Below are 15,682 nucleotides of genomic sequence, written 5' to 3'. Positions count from 1 at the left end.
CGTGCTTACGAGCTTTCGTGTCGGGCCCCCTCCGAAAAGTAAAGCTGGATATGTGCCTGCACTGAATGATAGACGTATGAGTCAAGGTATAGACGGGCGTGCTAGGCGATCGAGTCCGGAGCATCAAAAACAGACTAAGACCACAACTTGCACTTTTTCTTGCCAATTGATGCTGCTTTTTACCTGCTATGATATGTCGGATAATAATGTGAAATAAACGAAGGTCAAGACCATGGCGTATTGGTGTTTCATGCACCTAGACCTGTAAAATATTTGTGCCGAAAACATCTTTCACCCACTAGCTAAATTTGTGGGAATGATCGCACATCTTGCCTTATAAAGTATAGTCTTATAAAGAATATATATAGCATGCTAAAAACCTAAAGACCAAATTCAATGATTTTCTATAGTTTTCTTTTTTAATAACGGGAAACTTGTTTATTTCATCACGATAAATCACGTTTGATACTAAGATGTCTGTTTCTGTCTATATATATATTTTTCATACTTTATTGGAGACAAATTTGTTTTTTTTTTTTTTTTTTTCAAGAAAAGAGGATGATAAAAGAAGCTATATAACAGCATGAACTGAAAGCAATGGCTATTACTAATAGTACACTAATTCTAAATAAATACGTCATCAGAGGAAACAAAAAGTTATTTCTTTATTGTATTGTTTCGGTTCTTATTAACATAAAAATTATACACTTTCTACAATGTTTTGTAAAGAAAAAAAATTGAACAGGATCGGATGGGATTCGATCTGGGGTCAAAACAGTATAAGAATTACTAGTCCGTCACTCTACCCACTTAACCACACAGACTTTCTTTTATTGTTTATCTTTTTCTTAAGAAACAAATGCTCATGGCTATAGAGCATGTCACTTCCAAACTTAAGACAACAGTTTTTCTCTTTGTTTATATATTTCCGCACAACATCTTGGTTACAGAAGCTAATTTATATTTGGCAGACAATTTACACCCTAGATTTAAGCCAATAAATGCAATATTTTACTCCACTTTCCTGTTCCTTGATTCAACTGTTCTGTTACCAATTCTGTAATTCCCTCTAGAATCGTGCTGTGCTGCTCCAAAAATTCCCTCGAAAACATTATTGCCAGTATACACAAAACCGAACATAATTTTGTTTTTTGCTTATATTTTTATTATTTTATTATATTTTTTGGAAATATCACCTTAGATGGTTTGCTTTCTATTATCTCCACATACTAATAACTGAATTTTACCCATAAACATAAGGAAAATGAAATAATTGCGAAAAATCGTGAGTTACAGTATACGCGCAATTTTTTTTTGCGCATGGGAGTACATGATTTTGCTAGATGAATATTGCATTTTAGCCTTTTAGGGGTAGGGAACAAGGCTAAAATGAAATTTTTGTTTTCACATTTCTTTGGTTTCAAAATCAAATAGATACACCCAGCATTCATTCATAGTCATTAATCTATTTACAGAAGCATCTTTGTCCTCGTTTTGTAGGTCCAAAATGCTTTGTGCACGTTGGTTTCCTAGTTAGTCTAGTTGTTTGCAAAGTGTCAGCGGTTGGAAAACTCATCTTGCTGCTTCATATGCAGAATATCATATAATATTTTGTGAACGAACCCATTATTAATGCTTATTTTTCAGCTAAAAAAAATAAGTATATCTTCAAGCACTGGTGCTCATAACTTTTGGCACAGTACTTGAGTCTATAGCCATTGAAGGATGACTTTCTCTTGAGTAATTCTATAGACTTGTGCGGCCACATTTGAATTCTCACTCTTCTAGCGTTTTACTATGCCATAAGATGGGCATTCCTCACCATATACAGCTACCATCTCTTCATGCATCGTTTGTGCCGATTTTCCTTAAATATAAAGGAGCCTAATCATATCTTGGTTTTCGATTTTGTTCAACATGCTGCCATTGCCTAGTTTTCTGGGTGTAACATCGGTTCAGTTGGACCTGTAAAGACACATATTAATGAGATTCCAACTTGTTATTATGCAAATTTTCCCTTTACTGTCGTATTTCTATCATGCTGGGGTAAGAACTTTCTGGCCTTCGCTCGTACACAGTTTCTGACGAAATGTTTTAGAATAAAGTGTGTAGTACGCCAGTAACATTACCTGGGTTTTTGGGAATGAGTCTGCATTATTTTCTATATGCAATGCTAGTAGTAAATAACTGAAATTTAGAATTTCTGATTATTTCCTTTCATATTTAAAGGCACTTCAGCAAGTCCTAACTGCTAATGTTGCTTTTATAGATAATTAGTTTTTATGATTTTAATTTTACTAATTGGAGTAATTTATCTTTAACAGAACGTTGAAACTTTCAAGTGACCTATCTCATTTTGACATGGGAAACGATCCAATGTTTCTCAGCAAGTTAACACGTGGTATATTCCAGAGATATTTGGAGACTTATATAAGGTATGTGTGCGCTGTATATTTTGGAAATAAATAATTTAACAAGAATTTTAGGAATGATCCACAAATGGATTAAAAGATCGCGATCTTGGCCAATAATTAGTTTTTGCCTCAGGGGCAGTAAAATTTTTGAACGACTCCTAAATTGAGTTTTCGTATTTTTTACGGAATAAGCACATCATACTGAGTTAAGTGACCGCTTGGGTTTGGCTACACTACATGTAGTTCTGCAGATGTAAGGCTTATAAGAAAAATTTTGATTGAAATGTATTGGATCTTTTGATTTTTAAAAAATGTTTGTTTAAAGATTTCTGATTGAATTCAAGATATTCGAGAACTTGATAAGTAGAATTAGTAGTTGTATATTTTTGTCTTAACTATGTAATAAATATATTATAAAAAATTAATATTTTAAAGTATATTAATTTTATTTTCAGTGTGGAGACAAGAGCATTAAAAGAGAAGTGCGCTACAATCTTACAACGATATTATGAATCGAAAAACCATCAGAAGAAACAAATTCAGACTGGCGGGTAAGTGACACATGTGTTGTTCAACGTTATGTTTCAAAACTTTGTGAGTGACTAGAAATAAGGCTCATTTAGTAAATAACCGAAAAAATATTTTTGCAGAATATTTATTACAAGCAGTAAAGTAACTACATTACTGTTTTTTAATGTAATCCCTCCCCGTTCCTACTTAAATTCACCTGCGTCCGCGCTTGACAAGGACACTGATTTCACAGGGAAAAACGTCTTTTGGACGCTTGCATAACTTCTCAAACACCACTGATTAGACTTCCTCGTCACTCTGGAACTTCAATCCACTTAGTACTTCTTTAAGTGGGCCAAAGTATAAAAAATATTAGATAAGAGATCGGGCAAATAAGAACTCAAACCGTAGGTCCACGATAGTAAACAATGTTGCTTTGACAGTATGTGGACTCACATTGTCATAGAGTAGAAGCACACCATTGAACACCAGACCACGTCGTCTCTGCAGAATAGCTGGTTTCAGTTTTTCGCGCAGAAGGTTGGAGTAGGTCGTACTGTTTACACTTCATTACAGGGTATGTAATGTTCCAAAATTGGCTTCTTGCGGTCCCAAAACAAAGTTAACATTACCTTTTCAGCACTCTGTTAAGCATTCACTTCTTTCGGACTGGCAGACGAAGGATTTGTCATTTCATTGTTATTCTCTTTCACTCTGGTTCATAGAAATAAACCCAGCTTTCATGTCCAGTGTTAATAGGATATAGGAACGCATCATCGTCAGCTTCTTACCAGCTGAAAAGGTTCCTGCACACATTAATACGTCTCTCTTTCATTTCCGGTATCAGACATTTCGGAACCCGTTCGCACGTTGGAATCGTACTACGTCATGAAAAATATGGGCTGATCCTCGCTTACTTCCATCCACGAAGGAATTTCACATTCAGAGTAACACCCGGTCTTCCCGTATTAAGTCGTCTTCTTTAGCAGTGTTGCTTTCCGTGACTGTAATGCAAGAGCGACCTGGACACAGTAAATCTTTAACATTGCTTATGCCCTGTTTAAACTTCTCAGCCCATCCGTAAACTTGCGTTAGGATGCGCAACAACCTAAATGCGCATCCTGCGTTGCATACAGCTGTCACCGTTTTGAACTACTATGCGGCGATGAATTTCTGTCGGTCTTATGCCTTCATTGAACAACTCTGATGATCACATTTCGCTGCTGCATTTTAAAATAATTCTAAAAGAGTACTCCATATTGTATAATTTTCCTAGCGCCCCGTGCGCGACGCATTCATGCCATTCGTAGCAGCATGGACGCCACTGCAAAATAACAAACACATAAGCATCACAGTCATATTCTAGACTTTTTCGTATGGCTCTTGCAGTTGGTCTAGTGACCAGCACATGCACCTTTGTTGAACACGATTCTGAGTTCGACTCCCGTTGGAAGAACATTAAAATTTGAATTCATTACGGTGATTCGATTCCACCTTGAACTGTAAGTTCACGTCTCATATAGGTTCGATATTTAAAAGGAATGCTAAACTTCATTAGACAAACAATTAGAATTTTTTATACAAATTTTCGTTTATTGAATGAGCCTTATAGTCGTATTGCTTTGTTTCTAAAAAGAACGAAAAGTAACCCATTTTATTTTTAACTAGTTTAACTAGTTTTATAGTATTTAAAGTTTAAAGTTGTCCTATAGTGTTTTAAAGTCAAATGAAATGGTAGGAAGCACTTGTTTAACAATAGAAATTGACACATGTCGATAATAATTAGTTAAACTTGTTACTTTCTCACGTCCTGCTATAATTTTCCTGCACAATTTCGGCAGATTCGCCAACTAACATAATCATCACTTGAAGTCCTGTTCTAGAAAATTCTCTCGTATCACAAAATTAAACGTTATCTTGTATAATCTGCATGTACGAAATTGATGGAAGACGAGTCAAATCTTAATGAACAAGAGTCTTGTTCTTTAAAAGCATTTGAAGTCGAATAGGGCTTCCTGTATTCGTAAAAACTTAAAAATGACAGAAATTCTTTTCTTTGAGAGTTACGAAATGGAACACAATTTTCTAATATACTACACAGTCGTTGCACTGAATTTCAATTTAACAGAAATTGTAAAGCAGGTAATGATGATTGAAGACTACATTGACTATTGATACCGTTGTTGCGTACATCAATCATAAATAATAATGTAATTTGTTGTGAAAGCTAGTTTTTAGTGCTTTTAGCATATAAGAAACAATTTTTACAATATTATGACGTTTAATGAAGAAAAACCCCGAACTTGAGATTTATACTAATCGATAACTCTGATTGAACTGAACACAATGGTATTGGTGAGTGCAAATCCTCATGCGTAGTTTTTGAGAAACTCGAAAAAAAGTTCGTAAACATAAAAGATGATGCTTATGATAAGCAGTTCACGTACTAAGATGAAACAGGTACTGAAGCATACTTTCTTCAAGCTTTTCACTATAGCATTAGCAAGAAAACACTACACAGCATAGTTAATGAAATATGGCCCAAAATTAACTCTAAAGCTTTAATTTTTCTTTAACTAGATTTTTATGTAAGGATGATATATATATGAATCGATAAATCACATTGAGGAAACGTATTTCTGGCGCTACAAAATACGAAATAACGTGCCAACCGGCAGAGAGAGCGCTCTGCGGTTACTGATCACACCTAGCGGCAGATTTAGGCAACAAACTGCCATTTCCTCGTTTCGCTATGATCGTTAATCGCTGAGCTGCAGCCACTGAAGTGAAGTGAGCACGTACACAAGCTGTTCGTCGGATTAATGGTACAATGAAAATGAAAGAGCTACAAGTTCGCTACAAATTTGGCAAAACATTTACGGAAACATTTCAATTTCTTTTCAATTCATTCAGGGTCTCCCCTTAAAAAAAAAAAAAAAAAAAAAAAAAAGTCGATCAAAGATCAATGTTATGTGGTTTGTGTTTTTTGATTGGAAAGGTATTGCTCATCATGAATTTGTATCACGTGATCAAATGGTAAACACAGTTTTACCAGGACATGGAACACCAGGTTGAGGTATGTTGTGCGCAGGAAGAGGTCTGCATTGTGGGAAAGCCAGATTTGGATGGTACACCGTGCTAATGTGCCTACTTACGCTTCGCTTCTCATCCGCAATTATCTGGTAAAACATCACTTCTGTGCCCCATCCACTCTATACTCCGGACCTAGCCCCAGAAGATTTTTTTCCTCTTTTCCAAACTTAAAATAGCTTTGAAAGAACGTCATTTCCAAACCATAGAGAAGATTCAGGACAATGCGACAAGAGACTTGCGCACCATCCCAGAAAGTGCATTTCAGGAGCCTTTCCAAAAATGAAAGAAACGTTGGGAACATTTATTGTCAGTATAGGGGACTACTTTGAGAGGGAGAGTGCTTAAAATATACAATGAGCAATAAAGATGCTATAGCAAAAGTTAGGCTTATTTTGAACACACGTCGTATGTCGCTTGTTGCTAATAAGTGATAATTTTTTTCTTCTTCAATAGATTATTTATGTATGTGTATACTGTATGCATGAAAAGAATACACTATTAACTATTAGATCGTACCTATCGTCGTGTGTTTTCCTAACAGTGACATACAGTTTTAACAATGATACGTTGTATTAACAGGACGCACTTACTTCTTGTAATGATAACCTTGAATTTGTTAATCTCATCACGAAAAAAAGGTGAGAGCTCACCGAATAAAATCGTAAATTGGTTTTCCTTTGTAATGGAGAGGTGAGTAAATAGATTCTTCTTAATTCACATGATGTGTTCAGTGCTCCAAATACAATATATGATTACTTTGTATTTTTCAGTTTCCAGGATTTGCGTCGTGATCTTCAAGCTGTGATAGGCACGCGAGCCAACATTAACATTGCACAAATAGAGAATTACGGTGGGGAAACATTCCTTTCAGAAGAGGTTGCGATAGCATTATTACAAGAGAGTAAAATAGCCTTCAGGCGATGTGAGGTGGTAAGTTAAATTTACATTTGTAAGTTTTACTTTAATTGTATGTCATTGTGTCGTAGTACAGTCTTTTTACCTGACGTAATATTAATTCCTTTTATCACAAGTAGGCATTTAATGTAACACAAGGTACCCAACGAACAAGAATTCCTGGAAGATCTGATATTGCTTGAATTTTTTTTGTCGAGATAAATACAAGAGTAATACTTAAAATGGGCAATGGAACCGAGGATTCTCTTCTTGCTACTGGACATCATTGATAAGAGTATATGCTTTGAAATATGAAGACTGATAAGAGCTGCTGGCGTTAGGCCTAATATGCTTCAAGTATTAGTTAAGCATAAATTCTAAGACAAATGGAATAGATCAATTAACATTATAATGAGTCCTGTTCCTTTCCAACAAATATGTGCCAAGCATTATCAGTATTACATTCAAAGATAAATGTTCATTTACACTTAAATTTATTTATTCTTCGGAGTACCCCCATTTGTAATGTGTAGAATCCATGTACCATCACATATCTGTACTATTATTTCAAAAAGCTCCTTCGCTTAAATATATAAACCCACTAAAACAACCTTAATTTACAATCTAACAAGTTTCTTTAGATTTCAAAATCATGTTAGTGTATCATTTTCTTTCTCCTCTTTTATTTACTTATTCTATCAATTTAAAAAAAATGTATTGTAGCATCGTTTTAGTTTTTCAATTCACTTCGTCCTGTGAATTTTGTGCTTGGTCGTGTTAGAAAAGATTGGCTCTAGGAAGCATGTAGTATTGGGTGGAAAATGTCATGGATATGTGAAAGGAATTCATTGTCTTTCTTTATGTTATTGTTTTTTTTTGTTATATATATATATATATATATATATATATATATATATATATATATATATATATATAATAAAGTCGTTGGAGATATTTTGGAATGATAGATATATTTTCGTAATATATTTGATGAGATTGTATGTGAAATATATGTTTAGTGGAGACGATGTATTGACGTACAAGAAGAATTAGAATTATGAGAAAACATGTGTAATTGATCATCTTCTTGTTGTTCAACTCAACCATAGGTTGGTGGGCAACATTGGAGGCCTTTGAAATGACCCGCTTGGGAGAGCTGTTTTATACTTTGATAAGGCCTCTTCTTCGTAACTGCATCTAGATATTCTATCGTTGGTCTTCCTCTTTCTGGGTTTCCTTCTGCCTTTCCCTCTATCAGCACGGTGATCCAATCGGAGCGCCGAATAAAATGGAAAAAGCATGCTGTTTCTTCTTTTTCCTATTATTTTCATGATCTGTCGTCCTTCCTTTAGTACGTGTTCACTTCAAATGCTTCCAGCTTGGATATTTCAGCTTTTGTCAATGTCCACGTCTCTGATCCGTAAAGCGCTACGCTCCATACCAGTGTCTTGATAAATCGTTTACGAACGTCCAGCGACACATTTCTTGATGTTAGTAGTCCTCTTTTCCTATTGAATGCTTGTTTAGCGTGCGCTATTCTGGAACTTACGTCTTTTTCACTTCTTCCGCCCGAGGAAATTAGACATCCTAAATAGGGGATACGTCTTATCGTCTTCGATTTTCTCTCCATCTAGCCATACGTTTGGCTCTTTCTGTCCTGCTCTTGTGCACTTTATCACTTTTGTTTTCTTCTTATTTATCTTTATGTTGCATGTTTTTTCAGTTGGTCCTTCAAGTTGGAAAGTCCTCATCGTTCTCCGCTATCAATGCTATGTCATCAGCAAACCTTATTGTGCTGAAAACTTGACTGTTTACTTTTACGCCTTTCTCGTTTTTCTCAAAGAATTCTTTCATAGACTCTTTTATATAGACGTTGAACAGGAGAGGTGAAAGTCCACATCCTTGCCTCACTCCTTTACTTATTCTTGCTTCCTTGTCGTCTGTTCCTATAACAGCTGCCTGGTACCTATAAAGTTGGTATATTATTCTTCTGTCTCTGTAATGCACTTTCAGATTCTTCAACGCTCTGAACATGCAATTGATAGTATGCAATAAAAGAGTACGTGTTATCTGTTCCGGGGATTGGCAAATTTTAACGTTTTTTCAGGCGGCTAATGTCGTAAAGCAAAACTTGTGTACGTACTTATCCTCTGAAGATTGAAAAATGTTAGTAAACTAATAATATTTTAAGCCTCAAAATTGCAAAATGACGACGCATTTCTTTTATTGAGTATCAATATATTACGGAACAAAAGAAGTGAGTATTATTAATGAAAGGAGGAAACACCCGATTTAAACTTACTTTTACACACCAAACCCTCAATAGGGTTTGGTGTGAATTCAATAATACACAAAGTGCATGGCTGGATCGAGATTCGTACCCGGGATCTTAAACGTACCATGCCGATTGCTACCCAATCCGCTCTCAGAACAGTCATACACTCTCCCAGTGTGCTTGTACAAATCTAGTGTCTATGTTCAGAACACCGCTATCGGTTGCATTTATCATCGTATTAATGAAACAAGGAAACAACCGATTTAAACTTATTTTTACATACGTATATGTATAATACCTATACAGAAAAGCTCTTTATTAATGAAGGAGTTAATTTTTAGTAACTTTATTTCAGCTTTCTCGACAGTCGGATCTGGCAGGCAATGCAGTGCAGACCTTCGAAGTTCTTTTGCATTATTTGATTCTTGAACACGTGGACTATGCTCTTGAGCTAGGACTTCAAGCCATTCCCATTCCAGAGACGAAGAGCCATCCTCAGGTTTACTTCTTCGATGTTGTTCGTCAATGCAATGCAATTGTTCACTTATTGGAGAAGCAGTTCAGTGATAGTCTCTTGCCTCTTGTAGTGTAAGTATATTTTGGGAGATGAAATTAGCATTGAGTAGCTACGTGGAACAGTAGATCAAAGAGAAAGGATTTTTTTAAAAAATATAATATATAATTGATGTCCATGGTAGTTCGTTTAGAGGAGATGGATTTGCACATGATTTATGCCTCGATTCTGAATGATCGGTATGTACAAGGGTAGTTTCAGGGCCAGAGGCAGTACTTTGGAAGATAATAATATGAGTAATTCTAAGAAAAGAAAAGTTTATATGAATATTCTAAATGGTTTGAGAGGTACAGGTTGTGAACCATTTTTGACCTTAACGTTGCTTGTTGTTCACCTTGTAGTTATTTTACAGAGGTGAAACAGCATATTTGAAAGGTGGTGGAGTGGTCTTTCCAATAGTAAGCAACATGTGGCAGTGGTGTCTTTGGAAGGGAAGTTATTGAGGGAAATTTGAAAAATCAAGATTATTTCAAAATCATGTAAGAGAATTGGATGGTAGCACCTAATCCCCTCCAAAGACACCACTGCCACGTGTTGCATACCGTTGGAAAGTCCATTCAAATCACCTTTCAAATGTGCTGTGTCTCACTCCTATAAATTAACTACAGGGTAAGCAATAAGCAGCATAGGATTGATAACATATACTGTCAACCGAGAATTGGACTTATGTTCATATGATTTTGTTTGCTTAGAATCATCCATACTACATTTCTCAAAGTATTGCCCTTTCCCCCTTTCCCCCTGAACAATTGTGATAATGTCTTGCCGATGATATTATTTGCATCTAATGTTGTGACGATGATACTGTTTGTAATACAGCCAATAAGTACGGTTTCGTCTTGTTAGTTTGTTATGTTAATAAGATAGTATTGACTCCGGCTGTCATGGTTGAACGGTCGAAGGTAATGGGCTGGCGATCACAAGACTTGTCTATCGCGGGATTAAATCCAGCTTAGGGCGTAAGTGCTCTTTCACTATTCATTTCATTGTCATAATTCATTGTTCATGTTTCCTTTAGCCTAACGTAAAGGATACAACCACAGAATGTAAAACTGAAAATTAAAGAACTGAATAAGTGGAAGATTGGTGTGGTATAATTGTTCCTGTTCCCTTAATGAAATCTGTGGATAGAAATTTACAGGTAATCGATCATACATCATGAAAGTTCGTAATTCAAACTTGTGTGCCATTAACTATAAAAATGAATTTATTATTGCAATATAAATTCCAGTTCCTTGACTCTATTAACAACTTACATTTATTCCATGTATCGGATGTAATTTCATCTTATCTTAGTAGTTGAAATATCTGATCTTGAATTTTAACCATCTTCCTTACTTATCAAAACACAAAGTTACCTAACCACAACATTTCATTTCCTTTTAATTATCCTACTAACTGGCAATACCCAACAAACTAGTATTTACGAATCCACCTCAACTACTATTTAAATACTCTACCCCAACTTCATTCTCGTAGCGAGCTCTCTCATGGCTAAGTGTTTAGCGACGCGCCTTTGGCGTAGGAGACACGGGTTCGATTTCCGGCGTGAGCTCATGTGGTTTGAATCACACATTAAACTGTATATCTACGTCTCATATAGCCTCACTGCTGAAAGGGACGCACACCCAAAATTACGTATCATTCATTCTCTTAGCAACACAAATTTGGTGACAAGAGTGGAGTCGAAGCTGCGTATCTTTTCACTGTTTTTAATTTTTTTTTACATATTTTTATTAGTATAATTTGTGGAAGAACGAACATCCTGGTTGAAATACTTTGATGTGAATATTGAAAGCAGTTCAAAAATAAAAACACGTAATACAAAGGTGTTAAACTTAGTGCACATGGTTCAGGGTTCGACATCCCTTGAGGAGAACACATGCATTTGGAATTTTAATCAGAAGAAACAAACGAAATAGTGATATCCATTATTAGTTACCAAATACATTTTTTCTTTTTTTAGTTTTTCTAGATGATGTAAAAATTTGAGAAAATATTGATATCTCGCATTATGCTTTTCAGATCAACTCCGAAGCATGGTGATTGTCTTCAGAAGAAGAAATACCTTTTAGAGCAAATAGAACTGAAATTGGATACCGGGTTAGACAGGTGTGTTCAGAGGATATAAATTGTATTTATCGTAACTTTTAATACGTAAACATTATAGTAAGAGGTTGATGTTAATATAGAAATAATAAGTGAATGTTTCATGTGAGCTGTTCAAATTTTAAAATAATGACTACACACGCAAGAGTCCTATGGATTTTATTTATTTATTTATTTATTTTATTATTATTATTTTTTTAAATACCATCACTTGATAATTTCTGTAGGTATTTAAATGTTCTAACTTTGAAGTACGCTAGCTGTACTCACTTTTAGGAAATAACCAGAAAGAAAATTTGTTAGGAAACTGTGAAGATAGGTAAGAAATATCAATAGAAAATCTGCAAAATGCTGTCAACGCCGTATATTTTCTGTATAAGTTGAAAAATCTTTATATTGATACTGACAAAATGAAACTCATCAATGTATTTCAGTATGAATGTTCAATTTGTGCAATGAATTGACTGAGTAATTACTAAAAGAAAGTAGATGGGAAATTTCACGTCCCAACTACTGAATACATATGTATTTGCATTGCGCAGAGTTTCGATATATACGTAATATCGTCAGTAGTATTGATTAGGTTCAGATTCGTTCTCGTGTTGTTTTACATCCTTTTCAGTTACATGCATGCCCCATTGCAATAGTAGGCCTAACTATATGTTAGCTAATCGAAGCTGAAAGAATGCGAGATATACAAGTCGTTCACTGGTATCGAAGTAACTACGAGAAGTAAACGATTTGTTTATGTACTTTAATTCCTTATTATTTCATTGATGACAGGGGGGCGCGGTGGCTCAGTGGTAGAGCGTTCGCCTCTGGTGCTTGGGGTTCCGGGTTCAAACCCTGCTTCCGCCAGGTGAACTTTGTGGTGAACAAACACCGTGTGCGTGGGTTTTCTCGGGGTTCTCCCGTTTCCTCCCACTTTCTTCATTCCACCATTTCATTCATATCTCATCATCACCGTCTCCTTTAGCCTAACTGGCATAAACGTGGGACATAAAGCTTAAAAATTTCATTTCATTTCATTGATGCCAGTGAAGGTTTTGTATATATCGAATTACAACTTTGACAAGGTAGCATACAATTATTACAATGCGTCATACACGTAATTGAAGATGTAAGATAACACGAGCAAAAATTTGAACGTAATCAGGGTAAAAATGCTAAATAAATATTAAAATTGTTTCCAGTATAATAAAAGCGCCGTCCAATGGTAAGTACAAATTTACATTCATAAGCAATTACTGACTGCTTCTTGAAGAAAGAATTGAATGATCCGTGTATTCTGTTTTCTACGAACACCTCTGCTGTGATTAAGTTTTACGATCAGGAACAGTTAAACCAGAAATATTATTCTGTTAAAATCAAATTATTACATTTTCTCAGCTCTTCGCTCTTTCATAATAGAAGAAACGAATAAAAATATATTTTTTTAAATTTTCTTCCTTCCGTTTTGGTGTATAGTTGATATCTCATTGTACTTTATAGATCAATCAATGCCATCGTCGGTTGGGTGAAGATCTATCTTCAGACTGAACAAAAGAAGACTGACTTTAAACCGGAAACCGATCAAGATACATTAGCTTCTCCGGTAAGTATTTTCGTTGTTACTTAATGCCAAATACATTAAGTACCGGTACACGGCAGAGCGTGCGAAGGAATAAACACCCATTTTTAATTTGAATAAAAGTGGTAGTAATTTGAATCTCACAATTGCCATGGAATATTATACGTAATGCAGCAAGTAAGAATTTTTTTTTTTCCTGCGAAGCTAGTTTTGGTACGGAAGTTCTTCATAATGATGAATTTTACGTGCGACCTTGGAATATTGCAGTAATATTCAGGTTGCGCGGTCGCAAGTGTAGCGTGTGACAAGGCTAAATATAGATGTATTGTAATACCATGCCACCATTTCAACAATGGAACGTGCTTATAGTGACACTTAGTTGGCAAAACCCACAAAGTGTTGACATAGGCCTAGAATTAAAAAAGGAAGCCATACTTACGAAAAAGAAAAAAAATCGTAAGCGACATGCAGGACTATAATATAGAGTTGTCATTATCTTAAAAGCTAATTTCTGGTCCGAAACCTTACATTTTCCTGATTAGATGCCAGCTAAATGAAAATGATATTTCTTCTGGCCGTTGAAACATTGCATCGACTGAGAGTGCCAAAACAGAAAAGCAACAATGCAGAGTTTGGTTTTCTTAGAAGAAACTTGTAACGTGCCACTATGTGCTCCGTCCTGGGCCGCTGGTTGTAATAACCAGGACAATTATTAGTATGCGGGATTCGTAATTTCTATGTATACTGGCTATATTTTGAAAGTAAGCATTTAAAAAATTTCCATGCAGAATTATCTTGAGTTATTCTATATTTACAGTGAATTTCAGACTTGAACTAGCTTAAATATTACCAGAAAAGTGCTATTATCTTCATAAGTTAAAAAAAATTGTGAAATACTAAGGTAATTTGGATAAGTGAAAGTAACTGTTTTTCTAGCTTGATAAATTTTATAACAAAATTCATGAAAAATTAAATATGCAATACAGAATAATCTTTAATTAAATATCAACAATTTATAAATAAAATTGAAAATCCAAAATATATATATCTGAGTTGACTGGTAAATATGAAATCTTCACAACAAGAATACAACTTTCGGTAATAAATCTAATATATATAATAAATATAATACCTCCTAATCCTTATAATTCCAATATGAATTCAATATTTGAACTGCAGGAAAAATTTAACAATATATATTGAGACATATTAAATAATCAAGATATAACACTCACCCAATTAAATATGCTTTGAACAACCATCAAATATCTCCAGGAGGACTGTTTCGTATAACCTCTGTTAACACGATTATTATATTATCACACCAATTATAGATATTTCGGTATCGAATATAGAACACTCACAAATATAATATGTTGATATTTTGATAACAATTAACAATTTTCACATAATTCTTGAAATTTAAATCACGTTAATTTTCGACTAAACCATGCCCAGTTCGACATATCGTTTCGAATGGCTGTTCAATCTACCTACAGCTCATTCGAACGTATGTGTTTTCAGAGATTTCCGCTAGAGGCGCTCTAGTACCCTGAAGTGTAGGTACTGAAAGCATAACCTTCTAGGATATCATTGACATAACTTTTTTTTTTTTTTTTTTTTTTTTTTTTATAATGTGATCTCATCACACGTAACAAATATCGCCCTCCCGGCTATAAAAAGTTGGCACAACTTTTTATTTATATTTTAAACCATAATTTTAAAGTATTTTTATTCCAAATTTAATTATGAATAGATAGATTCTGTTAATCTTGCTAGGTATCTATTACTATTAACTTCTACCAGCTAATTAATCAACTACTGATTCTAACTAACCATCACTCTTACTCTATTCACTACATACCAAACGAAAAAAATAACTGAACTAAAGAAAAAAAATTTCCCATAAATTCAATCACACCACCTAACATTCTAATAATCCCAACTACTCTAGTTAGTTAATAAGTATTAGTTATTACTAATAGTCCCTATCTATTCATAAACGTTTACAGAATCCATTCTCAATATGTTTCTATATATATTTTCAGGAGGTAATCATACTCTTTCTTTTGAAATTAATTTCAGTAATAATAACAATATTCATTATACTCATCAAACATAGCACCATCATAATTCCAATCAATCTTCAGCTTCCTTACATCTGGTTGAGCTTCGTTACATACATTCCATAAAATTTTCCATGCCGGAATTTGGACTAATACAATTTTTTACAGACATTTTTG

At 34.6% G+C, this 15,682-nt stretch overlaps 1 protein-coding gene across 1 annotated transcript in view; it reads left to right on the top strand.

Moving 5' to 3' along the window:
- Sec10 (Exocyst complex component Sec10) overlaps positions 1-15,682 on the top strand; it is a 92,780-nt gene that overhangs the window by 50,779 nt on the left and 26,319 nt on the right. Inside the window, exons 9-14 of the mRNA XM_081730450.1 lie at positions 2,325-2,435; positions 2,870-2,965; positions 6,788-6,947; positions 9,542-9,774; positions 11,786-11,872; positions 13,361-13,463. Of these exons, the coding sequence (XP_081586576.1) occupies positions 2,325-2,435; positions 2,870-2,965; positions 6,788-6,947; positions 9,542-9,774; positions 11,786-11,872; positions 13,361-13,463 (790 nt within the window). The remainder of the gene's footprint in view (positions 1-2,324; positions 2,436-2,869; positions 2,966-6,787; positions 6,948-9,541; positions 9,775-11,785; positions 11,873-13,360; positions 13,464-15,682) is intronic.

This window comes from Thermobia domestica, chromosome 11 (assembly GCF_964235325.1).
Source record: "Thermobia domestica chromosome 11, izTheDome1.hap1.1, whole genome shotgun sequence".
Classification (NCBI taxonomy): domain Eukaryota; kingdom Metazoa; phylum Arthropoda; class Insecta; order Zygentoma; family Lepismatidae; genus Thermobia; species Thermobia domestica.
Note: the sequence above shows the minus strand (reverse complement) of the source record. Positions and strands in the feature narration are given on the sequence as shown.